This window comes from Microtus pennsylvanicus, chromosome 7 (genome assembly GCF_037038515.1).
Source record: "Microtus pennsylvanicus isolate mMicPen1 chromosome 7, mMicPen1.hap1, whole genome shotgun sequence".
Classification (NCBI taxonomy): Eukaryota; Metazoa; Chordata; class Mammalia; order Rodentia; family Cricetidae; genus Microtus; species Microtus pennsylvanicus.
The window spans coordinates 94,290,511-94,312,257 of NC_134585.1; the positions used below are offsets into that span (position 1 = coordinate 94,290,511).

At 42.2% G+C, this 21,747-nt stretch overlaps 1 protein-coding gene across 2 annotated transcripts in view; it reads right to left on the reverse strand.

The window, feature by feature from the left end:
* Prss12 (serine protease 12) overlaps positions 1-17,947 on the reverse strand; it is a 52,241-nt gene extending 34,294 nt beyond the window's left edge. Inside the window, exons 1-2 of one of the 2 annotated variants that reach the window (XM_075981455.1) lie at positions 17,122-17,947; positions 1,735-1,885 (exon numbers count right to left, since the gene is read on the reverse strand). In XM_075981455.1, the coding sequence (XP_075837570.1) occupies positions 1,735-1,885; positions 17,122-17,599 (629 nt within the window). In that variant the 5' untranslated portion in view covers positions 17,600-17,947. The remainder of the gene's footprint in view (positions 1-1,734; positions 1,886-17,121) is intronic. The other variant, XM_075981456.1, reaches the window with a different exon arrangement.
* Positions 17,948-21,747: the final 3,800 nt, after the last annotated feature.

Consider the following 21,747-nt stretch of genomic DNA (forward strand, 5'->3'; position numbering starts at 1 on the left):
TAAAACTTCAGGGCCATATAGTCCAACTACACTCGGTTACTTTGTCCTTGTCCTCCTGTGGACAAACCATGTGTCAAAGACGCTGTGTGAGTGACTCCAAACACTTGAATATAAGAGAAATTAGGCTCATTATGATAATGGTATGTTGGCTATGCTGGATAGTGTTCTTATTGTTAAAGCTTTCAGAGATTGAGTGGGAGAGCAATGAGAGATCTTGGTAGAAAGAGCCATGGTAGACTTAGGGAGAAACCTGGTGCTAGGGAAATTCCCAAGAATCCACAATGACCCCAGATAAGACTCCTAGCAATAGTGGAAAGGGAGCCCAAACTGGCCTTCCCTGTAATCAGATTGCTGAATACCCCCAACTATCATCATTGAGCCTTCAGTAACTGAAGGAGCCAGATGCAGAGATCCACAACCAAGCACTAGGCCAAGCTCCAGGAATCCAATCGAAGAAAGAGAAGGGAATATAGGAGCAAGGGAGGTCAAGATCACGATGGAGAAATCAACAGAGATAGCTGAACCAAGCTCAGGGAAACTCATGAACTTTAGACCGACAGCTGTGGAACCTCCATGGGACCAAATTAGACCTTCCCTATGGGAGAGTCAGTGGTGAAGTTTGGACTGTGAGGCACCTGGCAGTAAGACCAGGATCTATCCCTGGTGCATGAACTAGCTTATTGGAGCCCATTCCCTATGGAGGGATGCCATGCTCAACCTAGATACACCAGGGAGGGGCTTTGTACTGCTCCAACTTAAAGTGCTCCCATGGGAACCCTTACCCATTGGGAGGAGTGAAGGAGGTGTGGGCTTGGGGGAAGGTGAGGGAGGAGGAGGGGGAGAGGGAGAACTGTGGATGGAATGTAAAATGAAATTTAAAAAATAAATTAAAATAAAAACAGCTTTTAGAGATAAAAGTTTTAAATACTTTAAAATACTTCAGTGTAAATATAGAATTTTGAAAAGGCAAGAGCCATAAAACAATTCCAAACAACTTAGACTAATTGACCCAAAATCACAAATCCTATCTCAATATCAAAGATTTTGGCTAACTAGACAACATGATATACGCCTGAAAGATTCTTATCACAGGGGCCTCCTGAACAGTGCTAAGTAGAATAACAAAATTTAGTGTAAAATATTAACCTTTAAAAGATCTCACATGCTCCTAGGTAAACTTTTAAGTCTTGCTAACCAATGTTTAAAAAAACAGCATAATATTTCAGAATAATCACAAGCCTGAAAGGACATTGGATGGTGGTTTTCATCCTGAGGTCTTTATACAGATCATTCCATTCCATATATGGGAATTACTTCCTTTGTGCATGAAAAAACAACCTTGGCTCCAAAGCATAACTAACAAAAGAGGCAGTGAACTTCCAACATTTAGGTAATCTTTGGAAAAGTTAAATTTAAAGGAATCTAACAATCAGTGCATCATCCATAAACCTATGAAAAATAATAACTGTAGTAGACAATGACAGCCGTGACCTAAGAGTAATGTAAAGGCTACATTGGAAGTAGTAAAATGCCTCGCTCAGACAAAGGCAGATTAGACCTATAGAATATATGCATATACTCTTCAGGGAGTTTACACACTAGTACAAAGATAAAAATTTTTAAAAAGTGGCCTTTTTTATTGGTTTAAGGAAATGCACAGTCTAAACATACAGTACTCTCTCTGGTTTACAGAAGTAACAATATCAAAAATTAAGAAAATGACAGAAAGCAAACCTGAGACCCAACTGCCTGCAGATGACTTCGGCGTCTGCGTCGTCCCATTGGTCATCACAGATGGTCCCCCACTGGCCAGCGTGGTACAGCTCCACCCGACCTTCATGCCCGCTGTTCCCACCAGCAAGGCGGATGATGGGCAACAGCGGGCCTGTGTGATACAAAATTAAAAGCAACTTTGAGTCACGTCTTCTTCCTTCTTTATCACAGTGCGTGTATTTCATTTCCTCCTGTTCTCAGAAGTAATATTGATTAGGCCACATTGGTGACGTGGCCAACACATGCGTCTCTAATACACACTATGGGAATCTTGACCAGTTAAAATACTCCAGATCGAACCAGGTTCATACAGAGAGCTCTTTGGTGAAAAGAGTCCTAATTTAGTTTTTTTTACAACTTCAGAAAACAGAAAGGACACATGAACAAGCTTCCAATCCCTTGAGAAACAGTTAATTTTCATCAGATTATGATGGTGTCATTCATTTTTTTACTTATAGTAAATTGAACATTCTCAAATGAAATTATTAATTATAATTCTGTCTATAGCATACTTTTTTTCAAGGTGAATTATTTTTACATTTGTAGAAATTAAGGAAAATTTCCATCTAATTCATTATAATAAATTAATGGACATTACATATTGGACCTCCAAAAAACAATTCTTGAAAATTCACTTGGGTGCAGCTCAGTACACATTCACTTGCTGTGGTAAGGACCCCCACAAGTGGCCTCATTCCCATGGTCTTGGTGCCTTGTGGATCTCTAAAGCCCTCTGTCATCACTCCTGGCCCTTATGTAACCATATGTCCCCTACCTCCAACCCTAAAAACAATCCCAGGATGGTTTGCACCTCACAATCCTTATTCTTACTGTGCCTTATGCTTGAAATCATGGCCCCCTGATCTTCACATAACTGCCACTTTCCCTTCATTAGGTTCTCAACTATCAACATCCCTTCCCAAGGAGGCCTGGCTTGGCTGCCTGAGCTGAATCAGCACCCTAGCGGGTCGTGGGTGCAAACTGTAATCTTAGCTCTCAGATGTACCAGGCTCTTTACCTTGGGCCATCAACCAGCGCCCAAATCATGACACCGAGATTTCTTATTAGTTATGAATGTTCGACCTAGTTTAGGCTCACTTCTGGCTAGCTCTTTTAACTTAAATTAACCTGGTTTTCTTTATGTACCTTTTTCCTCGAGGCTTTTTACTTTTCTTTCCTTCTGTATATTTTACTTGCACTGCTGCTCATGTCTGACTGAGTGACAGTTGCCTGACTTCTTGCCCTGAGCATGTCGCCCTCTTTTTCCTCTTTCTTCTCCTCTCATTCTTAGATTTCTCCTCCTATTTATCCTTTCTGCCCGTCAGCCCTGCCTTTCCCTCTCCTGCCTGGCTATTGGCTGTTCAGTGTTTTATTAGACCAATCAGTTGCCTTAGGCAGGCAAGGTGAAACAGCAACACATCTTTTCATAATTAAACAAATGCAGCATAAACAAACAAATGTAACGCATCTTTGTCCAGTTAAAACAATATCCCATAACACTAAGGAGGCAAATCTAGGAAGACATTCACAAGTTGAAGACCAGTTTGCTCTAGATAGCAAGTTCTAGACCAACCAGTACCACATAGAGAGACTCAGTCTCAAAGTAACAATAAAAATGAATAGGAAATCATAAAATGGCACTCAGAGGCATGTCCTGCTCCATTGATGAATGTTGCCTCTCTTGGATGTTTGTTCTCATTTAGGATTGTCATGATTATTTGTGTATCAATTGTCACTCCGTCTGAATGAAGATGAGGACAGAGACACTGTCTTCCCTGCCTGTATATTCATGAACCTGATAGAAGGCATGAAAGAGGTATTAGTTGGCTGGATGGTTAGCAAATGACACCCAGAACCTAAAGAAGATATTTCAAACAAGGGAGCGTACTCCACCAGGCCTGTGTTTTCAGTTGTATTTACAGGTAGAAGGTATCTACAGAATGAAAAATGGTGCAGTGGGTGTCCCAGGTGCCCAGGGAGAACGTTTTTGAGATCAAAGAGATAGAAGGCAGTACGTTCAGGAAGCTGAAGGTTTGACCCAGACCAGAGAGAATGAAGGAAAACATAGATCCACCCTTGGTGCCTAGGGGCCCACTCCATCAACTGGGGATAATTCTAGAGTCTGGCTGCATGGAGCCAAAGGTCGACCGTTAGCTTCACCTCTGAGCAGCTGTGAGGGTCACTGCTGTAGAGTCTTAAGACTTCAGACTTCAGCCCCAGCCTACTAGTTAACATTCACAGATGCATCCTCCCGACTGAGCAATTAATCCTTTGCAGGTTTGCGACATATAAAGCCAGGTCTGCTTGTAGATACCTAAATTATGGGAGCATAGAAAAGGATGAATTTTTATGACAGGTTTAGGTAAACAGAGAAGAGCTGAGTTAAATGTGCATGAAAATATCACGAGGAAATCTACTTCTTGTATACTAAGCAAAAATTAATAGGTAAAGATAGAAATGGCAAAACTGAATGGGGCAAAAATAAAAAATAAAAGAAAGAAAACAAAGACAACATCAAGATGTAATTGTTATCTCACACTCCAGAAAGACATTGTCAGTGTTGCTTTGGCAAAGGTTATGGAGCCTCACTGGAGGAAGTGGGTCACTGGAGGCAGGACTGGAGGCTTTGTAGCCCCATGCTACTTCTGTTTACGGTTCCATGCAATGTGACTAGGCAGCATCTTGCTCCTACGGTTATGCCTTCCTTGCCTAGTGCCACATCGTCACAGCCATGATGCTCCATGTCCTTCAGAACTGTAAGCCAAAATAAGTTGCACTTGTCAGAGTATTTTTCATAGCAATGAGAAAGTAACTAAGACAATCACACGTGGACAAGCATCTGTTCCAAGTGCAATATTTCATATTTGCTATCAAGATGATCTTGAACCTTTCAGGATTTCCTGGTGCCAAAGTAAGTGTCTCATGTACAAAAATATGCAGCACATAATATTTCTGTAAATAAGATATGAAAACAGAAACTATGATAAAATTAGAAATCATTTGAAAACCAAACAGAATCATAGGTAGATGCATTCATAGTCAAAAGTAATTATATTGTTGACTATGGTTTAGACTTATGTCTGGATTTAAACATGTAAGGAAATGATTTAACTAAGGCACATTTATCATCTAGAATCATATTTAAAACACAGTGAAACTAGAAAGAGTTTTTTTTTTAATGATGGGAAAAGCTACACGTGATAGCAGCTGCCACCTTCTAAGATCACGCCCCACCCACCAGATGTCTATTTCACAAAACACTATGTTTTTAAATCTCCTTGACAACAAACTTCATTCCAATAAATAGGAATATGGCCCAGTTCAGATAACGTGATTTGTTTTGTTATTCCGTTTCCTCAGAAAACCCCAATAGCAGATGTTACTTTTATCAAATGCAAGAAAAAAAATTATCAAAGAATTTGGATTTTTATAAATGAAAGAAACTAATAAACATGAATTTGGAGGAAAAAAAGAAAAGTACACGTCACACATTTGAATACATATAAATCAAGGAAATCAAAACATCAAATCAGAAACCTTTAAAATTTACACTTTTCAATTTTATTTTATTTTTGCCTGCATGTATGGATATGTGCCATGTGTATGCCTAGTGACCTGGAGGTCAAAAGAAGGAATCAGATTCCCTGGAATTAGAGTCACAAATTGTTCACTACTAAGTGAGTGCTAGGTACTGAAACCCAGTCCTTTGCAGTAGCAACAAATGCTCTTGACATCTGCATCACCCCTCCGGCCTTCAGAAGCCTCACCGTCAGTTTTGACTATCTGCTTGTATAAGCTTCTGTTACCTAAGATGTGACCAAGAAGAAAATGGGCAATTTGTAAATATAATAGAGAAGTCTGGAGGTTTTTGTGCAAGAAGTCTATCACCTGGCCAAGTGAGGTTTAACTTAGGGTATGGCCTTAGTTAAATGTCACTCCGAGCTGCAAGAGTCTGGAAGGCCTGCCAACCAGTGTGGAAAGGGGAAAGCTTTAATACCTGAAGATTCTTCCAACTCCAGTATGCTATGTTAGAAATTCTATATATGTGCCAGCAAGACCTTGAAACTCATTCATAAAATAATAGCATGCAGATGGGATCTACTTAATATAGAGCTCATTAAAATATACATTAAAGGTACAGATGGATTATAATTTAAAATATCCAACACTTAGCTGGTTAACACGGTAATATCTATAGTTGCTTACATGCTACAGCATCCATCAATCAAGCAATACATAGTTGAGAGATATTGAAAATATGAATGTGCCTTCCCAGTTAGAAAGCTGAATTCCTCTGAAGAAAAGGCACTACAGGATGATATGGACCATCGTATTGGCTTCTCTGGTTTGTATTTGCTTGGTGATAATTTCTATTCAAAAGAGAATGCGGCCACTGGTAGATTGTTCATGCTTCAATGGCTGGTGCATGTCTATGTGCACTTGGGCGGTGCTAACAGATTCAGCATCATGTACACAGACACACATACACACACAGAGGAGGGGGAAAGTAAAGTTTGGAGGAGGACACGTTGGGGTAAGAGAGTCTAGGAGGAGTTGAAGGGAGAGAGTAAGGCATGGATATGATCAAAGTACAATGTATATATGTATGATAATCTCAAAGAATTCTATAAATTTATATATTTAAATACCTATATATTGAAATGTATATATGTATACACACATATACATATATTGAAAAAGACTCAGGACTGGGAAGATGGTTCATTGGTTAAGAGAACTTGGTATTCTTGCAGAAGACCCAAGTCCAGTTCTCAGCACTCAGACAGTGACTGACAAACAGCCTTAACTCCATTCCAGATTAAACACCCTCTTCTGACTTCCACATATACTAGATACCTTACATGGTACACATATATACATACATGTGGACAAAACTCTCATATATACAAAATAAAAGTAAATAAATTATAAAAAAATTAAAAAGTGGAGAGTAATAGAGAAAAGTACCCAAACTTGACCTCCGACTTCGAGATGTGCAGACACTGTGGTGTGTATGTATACACACATACATATTACAGAAAGAGTGGGAGAGAAGGGGAGAGAGATGGAAGAGAAAGAGGTTATATAGGAGGGCCTTTATTTTTGTAAGTTAAAAAATTAAAAAGAAAAATAAGCTCTACTAAAAAAAATTCTGAGATAATTTGCATACTGGTGTGCTATCATGTATGGTTTTAAGATAATTTTCAAAAAATGTTATGTTTACATTATCCATTAATTTCACTTGTACTTGCTTAGCTGCTCACCACTATTATTTTCTCCAAAAATGTCAGCATTTAAGGGAAATACATCATATTTCACAACGAAAGCACAAGTGAACCAAAGGGCAATTAGAAGGAAGGCAAAATCTATCCTGTCAAATCCGGATTGTTCAGGAGGCCACATGGATGCGACCACACAGATGACAGACCATTTAAAATTCATCATAGAGTCTGGACCTTTAAATTTAGACTAAGCAAGAGACGTCCCCATCTAACTAACTAAAACATCTGAGGCACAGTACATCTTAAAAGGAACATGTCTGGACTCAGCAAGATGGCTCAGCAGGTAGACACGTGCCTGCTGTTAAATTGCTGGAGTAGTGCAAACTGTCAATTGTCCTCTGCGCTCCACGCACATATGAGGTATGGGCATACCCACCAAATACATACACTAAATAAATAAAGAAGAAAGTAAGTAAAAAGTTAAAGAAATGTCTGAGGGGCTTGAGAGTTTGAGATTATTTAAAAACACAAAACCTTCTACAGGGAGATATAATATTACGCATACCACAAACACCAGCAGTCTATTCCTTCTGTTTAAAGTTTCCAACAGTTTGTCTCAATCAAATAATCCATTTATTCATTTCAAATGATATTTGAAATCACATTTAAATTGATACATCATCTGTATTCATTCTTAATACCACCAAACAACTCATGTCTACAGCGCTAGAATGTTCTAGTAACAAAAACAAACAACAGCTACACTTAAACTGCAAACAATAATGGTGAGACTTAACGCCTATCTGGGAGAAAGAGTCTTCCCCAGGGAAAAGGACACCAATTGCTTACCCAGGATCAAATGGTCAGCTCTGAAAACTTGCACACGAGGAGCATACAGACTGAACAGGTTGTATTTATTTATTTATTTAGAATATTTATGAAAATGCATATATGTATGTAACAACAATTAATGAAAGGTCACTTATTTGAAAAAGAGCAAGGAGGGGTATATGAGAGGGTTTGAGGGAAGAAAGGGAAGGGAGAAATGATCTAATTATATTATAATCTGAAAAAAATAAAAGAATAATTAAAAATAGTGCTTGACAATGTTGTCGATAAGGAATGATGTAATTACATCACCTAAATAACAGAGGCAATTAGAGATGGGAAAAAGAAAACCTGAGGACCATTCAAAGACAGTGGAAATGGTTTCCAAGGCAACAGTCTACTGCACTATAACTTCTCGGGCTTGTAAACACACGCCGAGAGCCTGGGGTTATGTGGGTCTCACATCTCTCTGTAATGTGAGAAGAGATGAGTCCTGGTCCGATTGTCCCTTAACAAATTCACACACATTCACAATTCTGAGAAGTCATTTTGCGTGTCACCCACAATGAGCTCTCTGTCAGGCAGCAGTTTGTTCTTTCTGTGTTTATTTGCCTAGGATGCTTGAAGTGATGGAAATCTTAAAAACTATAACCAATTTCCTGAATTTGTGGATGAGAAAAGCTGTATACAACATCATTGAGAAGTTGGTGTGTCGTGATCAGTCATCGCCTGAACTAGTGCCTGACGTTGTCCCCTTGCCTCTAAACCTAGGCAATGATTCTACTAGAACCCCCTTTTATGACGTTATGTATTCTTCCATGCATTATAGCATGTCAGTGATCATTATTCTACTAGAAATATCACAATAAATTTACCAACTGTTACAAGGGAGTAAACTAATCAGGTAGATGTGTAGACAGCCTCAGACTGTCTGTCCACAGAGAAGGGTGAACCATCATCTTTGTCAGGATCCTACACACGAGACAGATGCTCTAGCGGGGGTGACTTTGTCCTAATGCAGTTGGGCTATGGATATGATGTGTATATGCGTAGACACATGTTTGCAGTGGTTTGAAAGAAAATGGCCCCCAAAGGCAGTGTCACTATTAGGAGGTGTGGACTTGTTGGAGGAAATGTGTCACTGTGGGGCAGGCTTTGAGGTTTCTTTTCTCAAGCTTCACTCAGTGTGACAGTCAACTTCCTGTTGCCTGCAAGATGCAGCACTCTCAGGTCCAGCACCACATCTGCCTGCACGCTGCCATGCTCCCCATCATGATGATAATGGACTGAACCTCTGAAACTGTGAGCAAGCCACCCCAATTAAATGTCTTCTTTATAAGAGTTGCTGTGGTCATGGGGTCTTTTAATAGCAATAAAAACCCAAACTAAGACACATTTATACAAATTTATAGGTACACAGTTATAAATGGGAAAAGGAAATAACCTTAGTTCAATAAAGGAAAGAATGAAAAGTAGACTAATCATAAAGCTCAAAGCCAGGAAGACTAAGTACTCTTGCTATACATATCAACAGTACCACTTCTCACATAAACTGTAAACTAAATTCTTTGCCTGGAAAATACTTTCCAATTGCAGCAATCTTTTGTTATCAAAAATGATCTATCCCCTTTACCCACACATAAATACCCTTCACAGTAGTAGCTAACTCCTCTGGATTATATTCTAATAGACCTAAACCTACACTGCCTTCAAATCCCACAAAGGCAAATTTTCAGGGATTCTTGTCTTCTAAACGCTTTCATTTTGAGATTTCACTATACCATCACTTGACATTTTCTATTACAAGCAGAGGTCTGGAGACAACTACGTCAACCATGATAAATGCATACACCAAGCCAGCCATTGTTGTGAAGGCTGTCCATGACAGCTTGTCAGGAAGAGCACCAAAGACCATCAGATGGATGCTTTTGAAAAATTCCAATCCCAATACACTATAATGTTTAACATTCTACTTTCTTAAATTTTTGGCAAAATATTGAACTTACTGTCATTTTAGATTATAGGTTTTTTTCTTTTTATGCAGATATATGTTCAGCTTTAGAAAGAAAAGAGAACACAAAAGATTCCTGAGATTACAGAAATTGGCCTCATGGAAAGCTTTGTTAAAAGTAGAGTTCCATATGTTCTTCTTCACATATATACATATGTCTATATATGTAAACAAAAACACATGAGGACATATCATAATGCGTAGAAAAGAGACAAGAAAGTCTAAATGTAGGGGGATGAGCAAGGACTGAATGTAGGTAATGAACATGAGTCATGCAATAAAATATAAAGCTAACTGTTTTTCTAGTTCTTATTCTGTGGTGGTGGATAAGTGCATAAAAACATATTCCACAGTGAAAGTGTAAAATCCAGTGTCAAGTGCCATTGCTTCAGATTTCCTATTTCAACTCTATGGAAGCTCATTGACGTGCATAGACATATTATTTGCAAGGTTTAAATTAATAAAGTTTATAAAATTTAAAATAAAAATATTAAAACTAAAAAAAAAATTCCCCCAACATATGGCACGGCAGAAGAGGTATCTTCATCCATTGTATCGCTATCAGTTCAAGGAAAGTATAGAAACAGCTGATAATAATGAAATTCATCATTTCACGAGTTTCAGTTTTTCATCCTTAAGGCTGTTTTTGAACTCTATCTCCCCAAAAGATGTTGAAGTCCTCATTCGTTCCCCGAATCTGAGAATATGGTCTTATTTGTAAACAGGGTCTTTGTAAGTGGTCGAGTGAAGATGACGTCATTAGAACAGGCCTGGAGAGGCTGGGCTACTACAGGCAGGGGAAATTCAGAGGGAAAGGCCCACGCAGGGCCGCTGGCGTGTTTGTCTCTTGCGGCAAGAGCTTGGAGATGCTCGCAGACAACCTGCAGCAAGCCCTTCCATCAAGGCTGCTTGGCCCAGCCAACACCTTGGTCCCAGCCATTCTGTTTCAAGCCATTCAACTTGAAGTTACTTCTGAGTTTGCCAGCAAAGCATTGCAGCCTCCGGGCGTTACCTTTCTTTGGATGGCTAGACTCTCTTCCAGGGAGTCTGCTTGGGGGATTATCATTTAGATTCCCCCTTGACAGTTAGTGCTATGAGACCATTTGCTTGTGGGTAAATTATTTAACGGCATAAAATTTGGGAGATGTTCTACTAGGGTTCTATTAACTATGGCTTGGCTGTGGTTAAAGTACCATCTTTCATAAGACATCATAGGAAGTGTCTTGAAGGAATAGCTTGTGGGATTTACGAATTTCCAGTAAGCACAACATCAATGAGTAGAATTGGTTTTCAGAGCATGTTTTCTCACTTTGAACTAGCCCAACTCATCTTTTTACCGGTACTAAAGGTAGCTACATGAATAATAAATGGACAGTTACTATGAATTATAGATGTGAACTGATGGAGGCAGATAGAGTTGAGTTGGATGTTAGTTCAGAGAAATGCCCCGACATTAAACGATGACTTGATTGCACTTTTACCTGGGATGCTATAATTCAAATCTACCGTTCCACGATGTTAAAACAGACTTAAGTTACAGGTGCGGACGACCATAGATGAGGCCAGCACACTTCAGTTTCTTTCAGATAGGTTGAAAAGAAATTCTCGTTGTTAAACTAACATCCTTTACTAAGGTTGAAAAGTCAACAAGCGTTCTCCCAATTCAGTTGTCTTCAGATAACATTATTTTTTATCATTTGTGTATATCCTGCAGCATATTTAATGCAATGTAAAATACATATTAACAGCTCCAAAATGTAATGGAGTTTTTAATTCTTCTGCTTTTATATGCTGAAATTACTATGTTTTAAGAATATTTTGGTCAAGAATGTGGCTGGTTGCTTGTTATTACCAGAAGACGTTCAACTTATTCCACTAAAACAATAGAAGTGACTAAAATTAATTGTTTTATATGCCTGTGAAGCTCAATAATAGATGAAAAAAGACTGGCATGGTAACATGACAATTTTTTGTTCTTAAGAAAACTTTCAAAAATTTATTATGATCCCTGCATATTACGAATATTCTAATTCCTAGTAGTTCCAAAAGCTCTAGGGGTAGGACTTACTTTTGCTGATTCTTCTTTCTCTTAAAACAAATGTGCATTGTGGTAACCAATTAACCGAAGCAGCTTAGTTTTTCATTTGTTATATTTGGGAAAGAGTGGGATTTTCCAAACAAAGCTGACCAATACATGTGGTTCCCATCCTTTATTTTTTCCTTGACTAACAAAGATGAAAGATATTTACACAATGGGTCTGAGGGGAAAGCATTTTCTCAAAGATGCAGGATTAAAAGGGATACAGAAGGAGAGGGGAGTTCTACCACAAAAAGATAGCATCTCAGTCTTTAGCACTAGCTACCCTGGAACTCACCATGCTTCCTATGCTGGCCTTTAGCTCATGGGTAATGTTCCTGTTCCAGACTCCCGAGTTCTGAGCTTATAGGCATGAGCCACTCTGCCTGACTCAGCTAACATTTTAATTGATACCCACGTCAAACAGCATAGGGCCTTCCATAAGGGATGCCTATAAACAGCAGTTTTTAGCCCGTGTGTCCATCATTTCTATCTGAACTAAGAAATTTGGGGTGGCTAAGTAATTAGAAGCAGATTAGCATGAGGTGATAAAGGCTGTATCTGGGGATCATTCTATTATGATCTAGATTTTTCAAATGCTCTCCAAAAGCCAAGGGCTAAGGTTTGGCCACCAGCCTATGAGTATGTAGAGAGATAGGTGATGCAGAGTTACAAGAAGCCAGGTAATTATGGGTAAGCACTTGAAGGGGAATCGGAACCCTAGCCCTTTATTCTTTCTCTCTGTTTTCTGGCTGACAAGCCATGAACAGCTGTGCTCCATCAGGACCCCTACCATGACGCTCTGCCTCAGAAGAGCCCTCAGAACAATGGAACCAAACGGGCTGTGGGCTGAAATTTCTGAAAAGAGAAGTCGAGGAAGACCTCTCCCCTTTTTGAATTGATCATCCTGGGCATTTCATCACAGCGATGAGAAACTGACTAAACAGATTCATTCTGGACGTTCATCATCTATTCTACCTGTGTTACCAGCCATCGTCAGCCTGGGGCTAATTCGCTGCTGGTTAAAAATGAGAATTCCCCTTCTGCCGTGGCAGCCTGGGACTGTGAAAATGACCGCCAGTCGGAGTCAGGAAGCACTGTCTCATCGCAAAAGATCGTTGGAGGGAGGCAGCCAGCTGCCTGTGGAAATATGAGAGTAGCCTCTTGCTCCCACTCAGTGAGAATGGATGTTCCGGTAAACTATGCTGTTATCACCACACACAGGCAAAACAAATACCAAAGATGCTGTTCTGAAAGACCACACAGGAAACCAGTGTTGCCATAACCTATGCCTGCTCTGTGGTTACAAACTAGCAAGGTAAAGCCACAGCATAGCTGACGTCATCGCCTTTCACTGCACCCTCTAGCAAGGCCCTGATGCTTTCCCAACGCTTCTCTTGGACTTTGAAAGAGTCACCTAAACAGCTTTCTCGTCTCTTCACCTTAGAATGGCACCATGCAATTCGTGATCTGGATGTGGGAATTAGGACTCTGAGGCTAGAGACTAAGCATTTTAATAAGTTGCTGGTAAATTCTTAGACATTTTTTTACATTTGTTTATTTGGGGGGGGCATGTAGTGGTTTGAATAAGAATGTCCCCCATAGGCTCATATATTTAATGCTTAGTCACCAGGGAGTGGCACTGCTTGAAAGGATGAGAAAGAATAAGAAGTGTGACATTGTTTGCAGAAGTGTGCCACTGGGAGTGGCTTTGAGGTTTCAAAAATACATGCAAGCCCAGAATCCCCCCCCCTTTCTCCCCCCCCCCCCCCAGATCAGGATGCAGAAATTTCAGCTACTTCTCCGGCACCATGTCTGCATGTCTCCATGCTCGCCGCCATGATGATAATGGGCTAACTTCTGAAACTGGAAGCAGGTCCACAGTTAAAATGTTCTCTTGCATAATAATTGCTTTAGCCAGCATCAGAACAGTGACTAAGGCAGGGGCATATTCATGGCATCCATGTGAAGGTCAGAAGACAACTTAAAGGAGCCAGTTTTCCTCCTTACCTCATGTGAGTGCCAGGGATCAAACTCAGTTAGTCAGACTCAGTGGCAAATAGTTTACCTGCTGAACCATTGTGCCGGTCCTCTCTAGGCAAAGTTTAATGTTCCCTGTGAGAACTAACTCCCTGGACTGACTCAGGTTTCCCAATCCCCACAAAGATGTTTTATTACTAATAGGTAGTTTCATGGAGCCGGAGCCAACGCATTACATTTCCTGCTCTGATCCGACCACGCCCCGATCACCTGAGAAGTCCCCCCCCCTTCCTTCATCAGCAGGCAGGAGGGCCCTACTTCCTCACTCCTCCATATGGGACTCGGAAACTCTGCTCTGACCCCAGTCTGAGCTTTAAAGGAGGGATCACATTTCTATATATTCGTCTTTTCTTTTGCTCCAGTTTACTGTAAAGAAAAAAAAAACCTTTGAAGCATAAGATACTGGAAATAATGTGTATTGTACTTGCACTAAACGTGATTCCTTCTCCTTCTTTCTGCGCTGAGACCAGCCCACAAGCTAACAAGTGAGTGTCGCAACCCAGCGCAGAGATTTCCACATTACATACAAATAAAGAAATGGAGCGGAACGAGCTGTGAGATGCGAATGGACACATCTGTGTGCACATCCTACCACATGGTCTTCTGCTTTCCTGCCTTTCCTTTAGGATTGCCACCAGGAAAGGGTAGGGGTTCCTTTATAAAGATGACTATGGAAAATAAATAAAACAAGCACCTTAGTCCAGCATCCAGCACAGCGCGAGGGTTCTGTAAGTCCTAGCTGTAAATAAATAGACAAGGTCATTCTGAGTACATGCCCAGAGCTTAAAAAATTCTTTTAATTAATTTGCTCAGAGACTGATTTTCTGCAGCTGGAAAGATGCTCAGCAGCCGAGAGTGCTGACTGTGTAATAATGGTGACTGCAGTTCGGATGCCAGCGCCCACTGGCAAAGTGGCACATCCTGCCCATGTCTTTAGCAGCAGCTCTGAGGAGAGCAGAGGCGAGAGGAGGTCTCAGGGAGAGACTCCACGTCAAAGCAATACATAGAGTGGTAGAGAAGAACATCCAGTTGCCCTCTCCCGGCCTTCAAATGAAGGCCACATGGTGCCATATGCACACACACACACACACACACACACACACACGTGCGTACACTCAGAGACATGGCATAAATACACACAAATAAACAAATCTTTTTTGGAAAAAGAAAACACCCTGCTTTTCTCTCCATGAAGACACCCAAAGCTCTAACAGTTAAGAGTCTTACCCAACATTTGCTGTATCGGAGCCACACCAGTGTTTTCTAAAGAATCATCCAGCATTCTTTCATTACCTTACAGTATTCTTGTCCAAACCCCTGAAATGTGTGGGAATAAGAAAGCTCTAAAATTCAGAGCATGCCAGAGGTCTCAGAAGCTTGGATTATAGCTAAACAGACTTTGAGGAGTGAGTAACAGAGCCCAAGGCTTCGGTTATCAAGGTGGGGTCCTGTAAAAGGGATTCGGGTATTACATAGCCAGTCTCTTTCCTGTGTTTGTTACTTATCTTAGGTGACTTCTTCTGTTTCTCTTATATTTTGTAAACCTAAACACAACCATATTTGAGATTTTGGATGCTAAACACTAGCTATGAATCTAAAGGCATTGAAAAATATTATAATTCCTCTCCAAAGAGTGTCTCAAAGGCAAGCTATTCTCTTCACTAAGACTATGAAACTGGAAGTTCCTTGTGCGTTTGAAAGGAGAAATAGATTGCCACAATATTTTAACTTTGAGTTCCTTTTTTACTGTTTTGAAGGGGAAAAAGTCTGTCATTTCTTACCTACTAATTTCTGAATAATTCTCTATTATTTCTATTTATAAAACTAGAAATAATAATAAAAAGCTGCCAATGATTGCTAGACACAACACATTTTTAAAAACAGTCTTAGAGTAAATGAGGTAACAGCGGAGCTCTTTGCTTGACATCATCCCGATTTTTTTCACAGCCACATTGGCATTCTCCCCATGAATCATGAGTGCAGCGATGACTTCATTCTCCAGGATGAAGAATAATTGATCTTAACCTTCGTATCACTTTCCTTTAACTTGAAGCACTAACTCAATTGAAGGCAGAGATAAATAAAATTTCTGTGAGAAAAAAATGACATTGGGAAAGGTTACCTCCAAAGGCCGGAAGCACACACTTTAGGAGATTTATAAAACTCCTGTCATAGAGAGTGTCATTGAAAAATTTTTGTTCTACTAGGAGATAGTAGATTTTTTTTCCTTTCCCAGTTGTTATATGAAATGCAAATTTAAGACTAAATGCAAACCCCAACAAATCGGACGGAGCAAAGCACGTGTAAAGGTAGACTATTATTTGCATTCAAGTGATTAATGTGATTCTTTTGCTGCCACAAAGCTGAGATGCCCTCGTAACCTTCTTTGCTAAAGTTGACTATTAATTCCAATTTCCCACAAGGGACACGCACAGCTTAAGTAATGGTTTGCTGAAGGTTTCACTTGACTCTGGCTGCCTCCTTAGTTACTAAGGCAGTTCCTGTTCCGTCCCCTTCTTTCCTTTGTTCTTCACTCCCTGGTGTTATTTACCATACGGCGCCCCAGAACATAACTGTCTTTGTATTTTGCCCTGAGAATTTTGCCATGCTTTTAAGTCAACAATAGCAGCGAGGCAAACATCCACCATAGTTTTCCAAATCCGGGTCTATAGAGCTAAGAAAGTTTGCTGGGACTCATCTTGCATTCAATATTTCCCTTTCCCAAACTAGTGGCTAGCAAATGTTTTTCTTTACTTTTCTTTTGTATACAGGGAACATTATCAAGACCAGCTAATACAGACAACAGACACCCACTACCATGCATAATTCTGTCAGTGTGGGGGGGGTGTGAATACACAGAACACACACACGAACACACACACACACACACACACACACACAGTAGCCGGACAGACCTTTAGACCTTATCCAAAGACTAGAGCTGAGCAGCCTTCACAGCTACTATCCCCATGTCAGTCGTCACACGATGCACGCTTTGTGAACTGACACTTACTGTACAAATGGATGCACTTGACTAGTTATGTGGCTACCACACCACAGTGCAAACCCATAACCCCTTTCCCTTGCCTCCAGGTACACTGATACTGTCCCCAAGCCAGGCTGCCTCTGTGACAGTCCTCAGCTGCCACCTCTGCCGGGACACCACTCACCTTGACTACAATCGCAGTAGCTCCAGTCCACTTTGCCCTGGGCATTCCGATAGAAGCACCAAGGTCTGCCCGCGCCGTCGGGACTCCTACAGAAGTTGTGTGGCTGCCCTCGCAGCTCAGCCCAGCTAGCAGGGGGCGACCGCTCCAAGAAGGGCGGCACCTCTGTCCAGTGTAGACACGGGACGCCGAGGTCGGTGGTGTTGCTCCACAGCTCTCCTGCCCCGCAGCCGCGTGGGAGCCTCGGGGGCGTGTGCTGGGCGGTGAGGATCTGCGGGCGCTGGGCAGCTGGTACCCGCGGCGGGAGAGGGAAGTGCAGGGTCCTCGGTGGCCGCCGCGAGCTGGGAAGGTAGTGAGAGTGTTGGGGACGCGGTGGGGACGTTTGCGGGCGGTGCAGGGGCGAGCGCGAAGCGGGATCAACGCTGGCCACTGCGGGCAGTGCCCCTAAAATCACAGCCAGCACGCAGCGGGCGAGCGCCATGGCTGCAGCGCCGAGTGTGGTCCATGCTAGGCTCCGGGTCCCCGAGGAGGGGGCGGGGCGGGGCCGGCAGAGTCCTAGAGCCCCCTCCCACGCTCGCGCCGCCGCCCTGCTGTCCCGGCCCCGGGGGCGGCTAGAGGATCAGACGGAACCCTGGAGCAAAGGCTTGAGCACCAGGGGCGACTCTGTCGCTGGCTATGAGCGCTGTTGCCCGGAACCCGACCTCCACCCCGCCCTCGGTTGTCAGCCCCAGGCTCAGAGGAGGGCAAGGAACTCCGTGGAGCTCTTGGTGCCAACGCGGGGGACGGTCTAGGCTGCCGGTGCCAGGAGGCACGCACCACAGCCCTGTCTGGCGGCTCCCGCCTGGCATCCGTCCCTCCCACTCTCGGTCGTCCTGTCTGTGTTTTGCAATCTCTGAAATGTGGATGGAATTAGATGCACCTTTCAGCCTTGGCAACTAACAGGATAGAAGTTATCAAAGCTCCCAAGGAGTGATAAAAACCAATTTGCTGAACTGAGTTCGTTAATGACAATGGCACGACTCACTGGGCTTGAGTTTCCAAGCTTAGTACTGTTGCCCCAATGAACATTAGCGGAAATTAAAAGCCCTGGCAGACCCAGCAAAAGAGCTTGAGCCCTTCTCCTTCCTGCCTCCCACTTTGCTTCAGAAACCCTGGACACCAGTTGTTCAGTTTTTATAGGGAGTCATCCTGATCTCCATCCTCCACAGAAGCTGCATCCCTGTGCCACCTGCCTCCTGCCCGCAGAGCAGAGACTTAAATTAAGCCTCTTGATTTGCTGCCTCAGGCAAGAGCTGAATTTCTTCAACCTAGCATCAAAGTAGACTATCTGTGGACGATGTTACAGGTTTTTCGTGTGGTTCAGTACACTCCATCCGATATCCCCCCTGTGCCATTCCCAAGTCTATTAGTTTAGGACTTTAAGCCTTAGCTGGGGCTGGACTTTTAAGAATTCACCTTTCTCTTTTTAGTTTTTCGAGGCAGGGTTTCTCTGTAGCTTTGGAGCCTGTCCTGTTCACCTGGCTCTTGACTAGGCCACTAAGTTAAATAAGAAACCGGAAGCAGGGGATGAGGATGACAAGCTTGCTTTCTGGAACAGTTGTTTCTGCGACGAAGGAATTCCGTTCCACAATGTGATGCAATCTGAAGAAAACTTAAACAAAATTTAAATGCCTATTGTTAAACCCTAGGTTTCAGTCACTAGCTGGGATCCCTGCACCGAGCTTTGGAATCCAGTTTCATTTAATATTTGGATAGTCATTTTACTGTGTAAAATAAATATTAAGAAGCCAGAGTGAGTGTGTGTGTCAAACCTTTATTCAAGATTTTTAATTCAAGATTTTTTTCACTAATATTTTTCTGGCTCTGAAAGCATAGTTAAGATTGTATTTATTCGGTTTTGTTGTTGTTGTTTTGTTGCTATTGTTGTTTTGTTTTAGTTTCTTTTTTTTTTTTTTTGGTTTTTGGTTTTTCGAGACAGGGTTTCTTTGTGGCTTTGGAGCCTGTCCTGGAACTAGCTCTTGTAGACCAGGCTGGCCTCGAACTCACAGAGATCTGCCTGCCTCTGCCTCCCGAGTGCTGGGAATAAAGGAGTGCACCACCACCTGGATGTTTTAGTTTCTTGAGACAGGGTTTCTCTGTGTAATCACCTTGGCTGTCCTGGAAAACACTCTGTAGACTAAGCTGGCCTCGAACCTTCAGAGATCTGCCTGCCTCTGCCTCTGCCTCTGCCTCTGCCTCTGCCTCTGCCTCTGCCTCTGCCTCTGCCTCTGCCTCTGGGATGAAATGCATATGCCACCACCATCTGGTAAGACTGTACTTGTGAAAGACAGTAAGATAATACATATCTGAACTTGGTCACTTCGGTTATTGTAGTAGGAGCTGACAGAGCCAGTCAGTCACAGACCTTTCATGGTAGAAAACAGTTCGAATCCAGGTCAGCCCTCTTCTTTTCCAGCTGTCTCTTCCAGTTTGAGCAATTTGTGATGTCCCAGGGAGGTGCTGTCTCGGCCTCCAGACTGCCTTCCTTGGGCCCCAGTCTCCTCTCTTGCCTCCTTGACTCTACAACCACGGATGCCACATTTCCTAAAAACAGCGCCATAAATCGACCACCACACATCTCTTGTGCACCTTGCAGACAGGAAAACAATGGGGAAAAAAGTGTGGAGATGACTCCATGGAGGGGGGCAGGGAGAGGCTGGCAGACAGGAGGATCCCTGGAAGTTCCTGGGCCAGCAGCAAGGAACTGGGGTTGGGTTGGGGGGGGGGGGACAAGAGAGCACTTCTCAAACAAAGTGGAAGGGAGGTCTGAGGTTGTCTGCTCACCTCCAAACACGAGCTATGACACACACACATGCATGCACAGCTACGCGCGCGCGCACACACACACACACACACACGCTCGTCATGCATGTAGAGATAACGAGTTAAGAAAGTTGTTGGAAGTCAGCTCCAGAGCACAGAGCCTTGGACAGTCAGGCCTGTCTTCCAGCTTCCTGTCCCAAAGAGGAATTAACGTTTTTTCCTTACATTTAACTTTATAAAATCGACACACATAGAGCAGAGTTACCCATAGGAAAAACCACATCTGGATTTCATAGCTTCGGTTTTAAAACCTACCTTTCTTAGAAAATAAAATGGCATTTGTGTAATTGGAGCGTGGATTGAGGGCCTCAATTTGGGTTTTGCCTTCTGTTTCACAGGCAAAGTATGATTTACCAGTCTGTTCTTTGTGTAGTACGCTACCCCTACTAGTGTTTTATCTCTCTCTTTTGTCGTCCTTGTTGCCTCGGACATGCATATAACTGGGATTTCCGTGTCCCAAACTCATTCCTGAAATGCATCCGGATCCTCTATTTCTGGCAGGCCAGACCCTAACTGCATCTTCCACAGATCCCTGACACCCTCTGTCTCAGATATTAAAGCTAGAGAGAAGAGCAGACAGCAACCGTCAGGACTTCTTAGTTCACCTTTTCTCTGCCTTCTGTTCCTCTCAGCGACAAAGGAACCAGAGCACACATGTCCTCCCCCAGGTATGCTCCAGCACCACGCTGGAAAGCCCACAGCAGGCCCCCTAATTCCTCCTTTGTCACCTCCAGTCCCATCAAGTAAACACACTGATTTGTGGCCAAAGAATTCAATTGCTTTATTTCAAAGGCTGCTGTGGCTGAGAAGCAGAATCCTCATGAGAACCCCAGCGAACTGGAGAAAGGGATCTCTGCTCGAGCGGAGCAGTTGGCAGTGTAGAGGGCCATGGGCACACCTACATCCACATCTCTTCAGGTTCCCTGATAATTTTCTGCAAATATTTGGCTTCGTGGTGATTTGTGAAATCATTTTACGTCACGTTTTGCTAAATGGGTTTGTATCATTTGATTTGGAAACACGACCAATAAGTATATTATTTTTACAGTTACCAACATAAATGTATAAAATAACTCCTGGGTAAGGACCATTTACGATTCAACTAGTGCTTGTATTTTAAAAAGCGTACAGCTTTCAAACAGATGGTGTAAAGACGCTGTTTACTTTTACAACCCCATGTGCAAAAAGCATATTAGAAAAACAGTGGGTATTACTCACCCATATTAAAAAAAATCAATATCAGGGCCTGCCTTGGGGTTCTGGGAGATCTGAAGCTAAAAGGCATTGTCAGTGAAAATACAGTTACATGGATCTATAATGTTTAACTAAAAACTTAAGTAAGAATAATAAAGAAATGATGCGGAGTGTAAGTGAGGAATCACCAAATAATTGACGGTATGGTTGGGGCAGAAGCCTGTTGTCTGGACGAGTCTGACGATGGAGGTCTGTGCCTCTTTCCTGTATCAGTTTCTGTCTTTTTTGCTCGCTAAGCCATGATGGCATAGAAGATCAAAGACAGGCACAGCAGTACAGATGGCCTGCTGGCTTTAAACAGCGTGCTCAAGAGGAAGGAGAAGGTTCTGCCTGCTTCGTTGGTTCACGATGCACGGGTCTCTTGATCTCATCTTCATGTTAAGGTTGAGTTTTATGACGCAGAACGAGATGGTTTTTACATTTTAGTTTCCATTGAACATTTATTGGAATTTCATCCTCTACGGATGTTGATTCTACAAACGTGCATTTAGAGCTACCCAAATTGTATATACA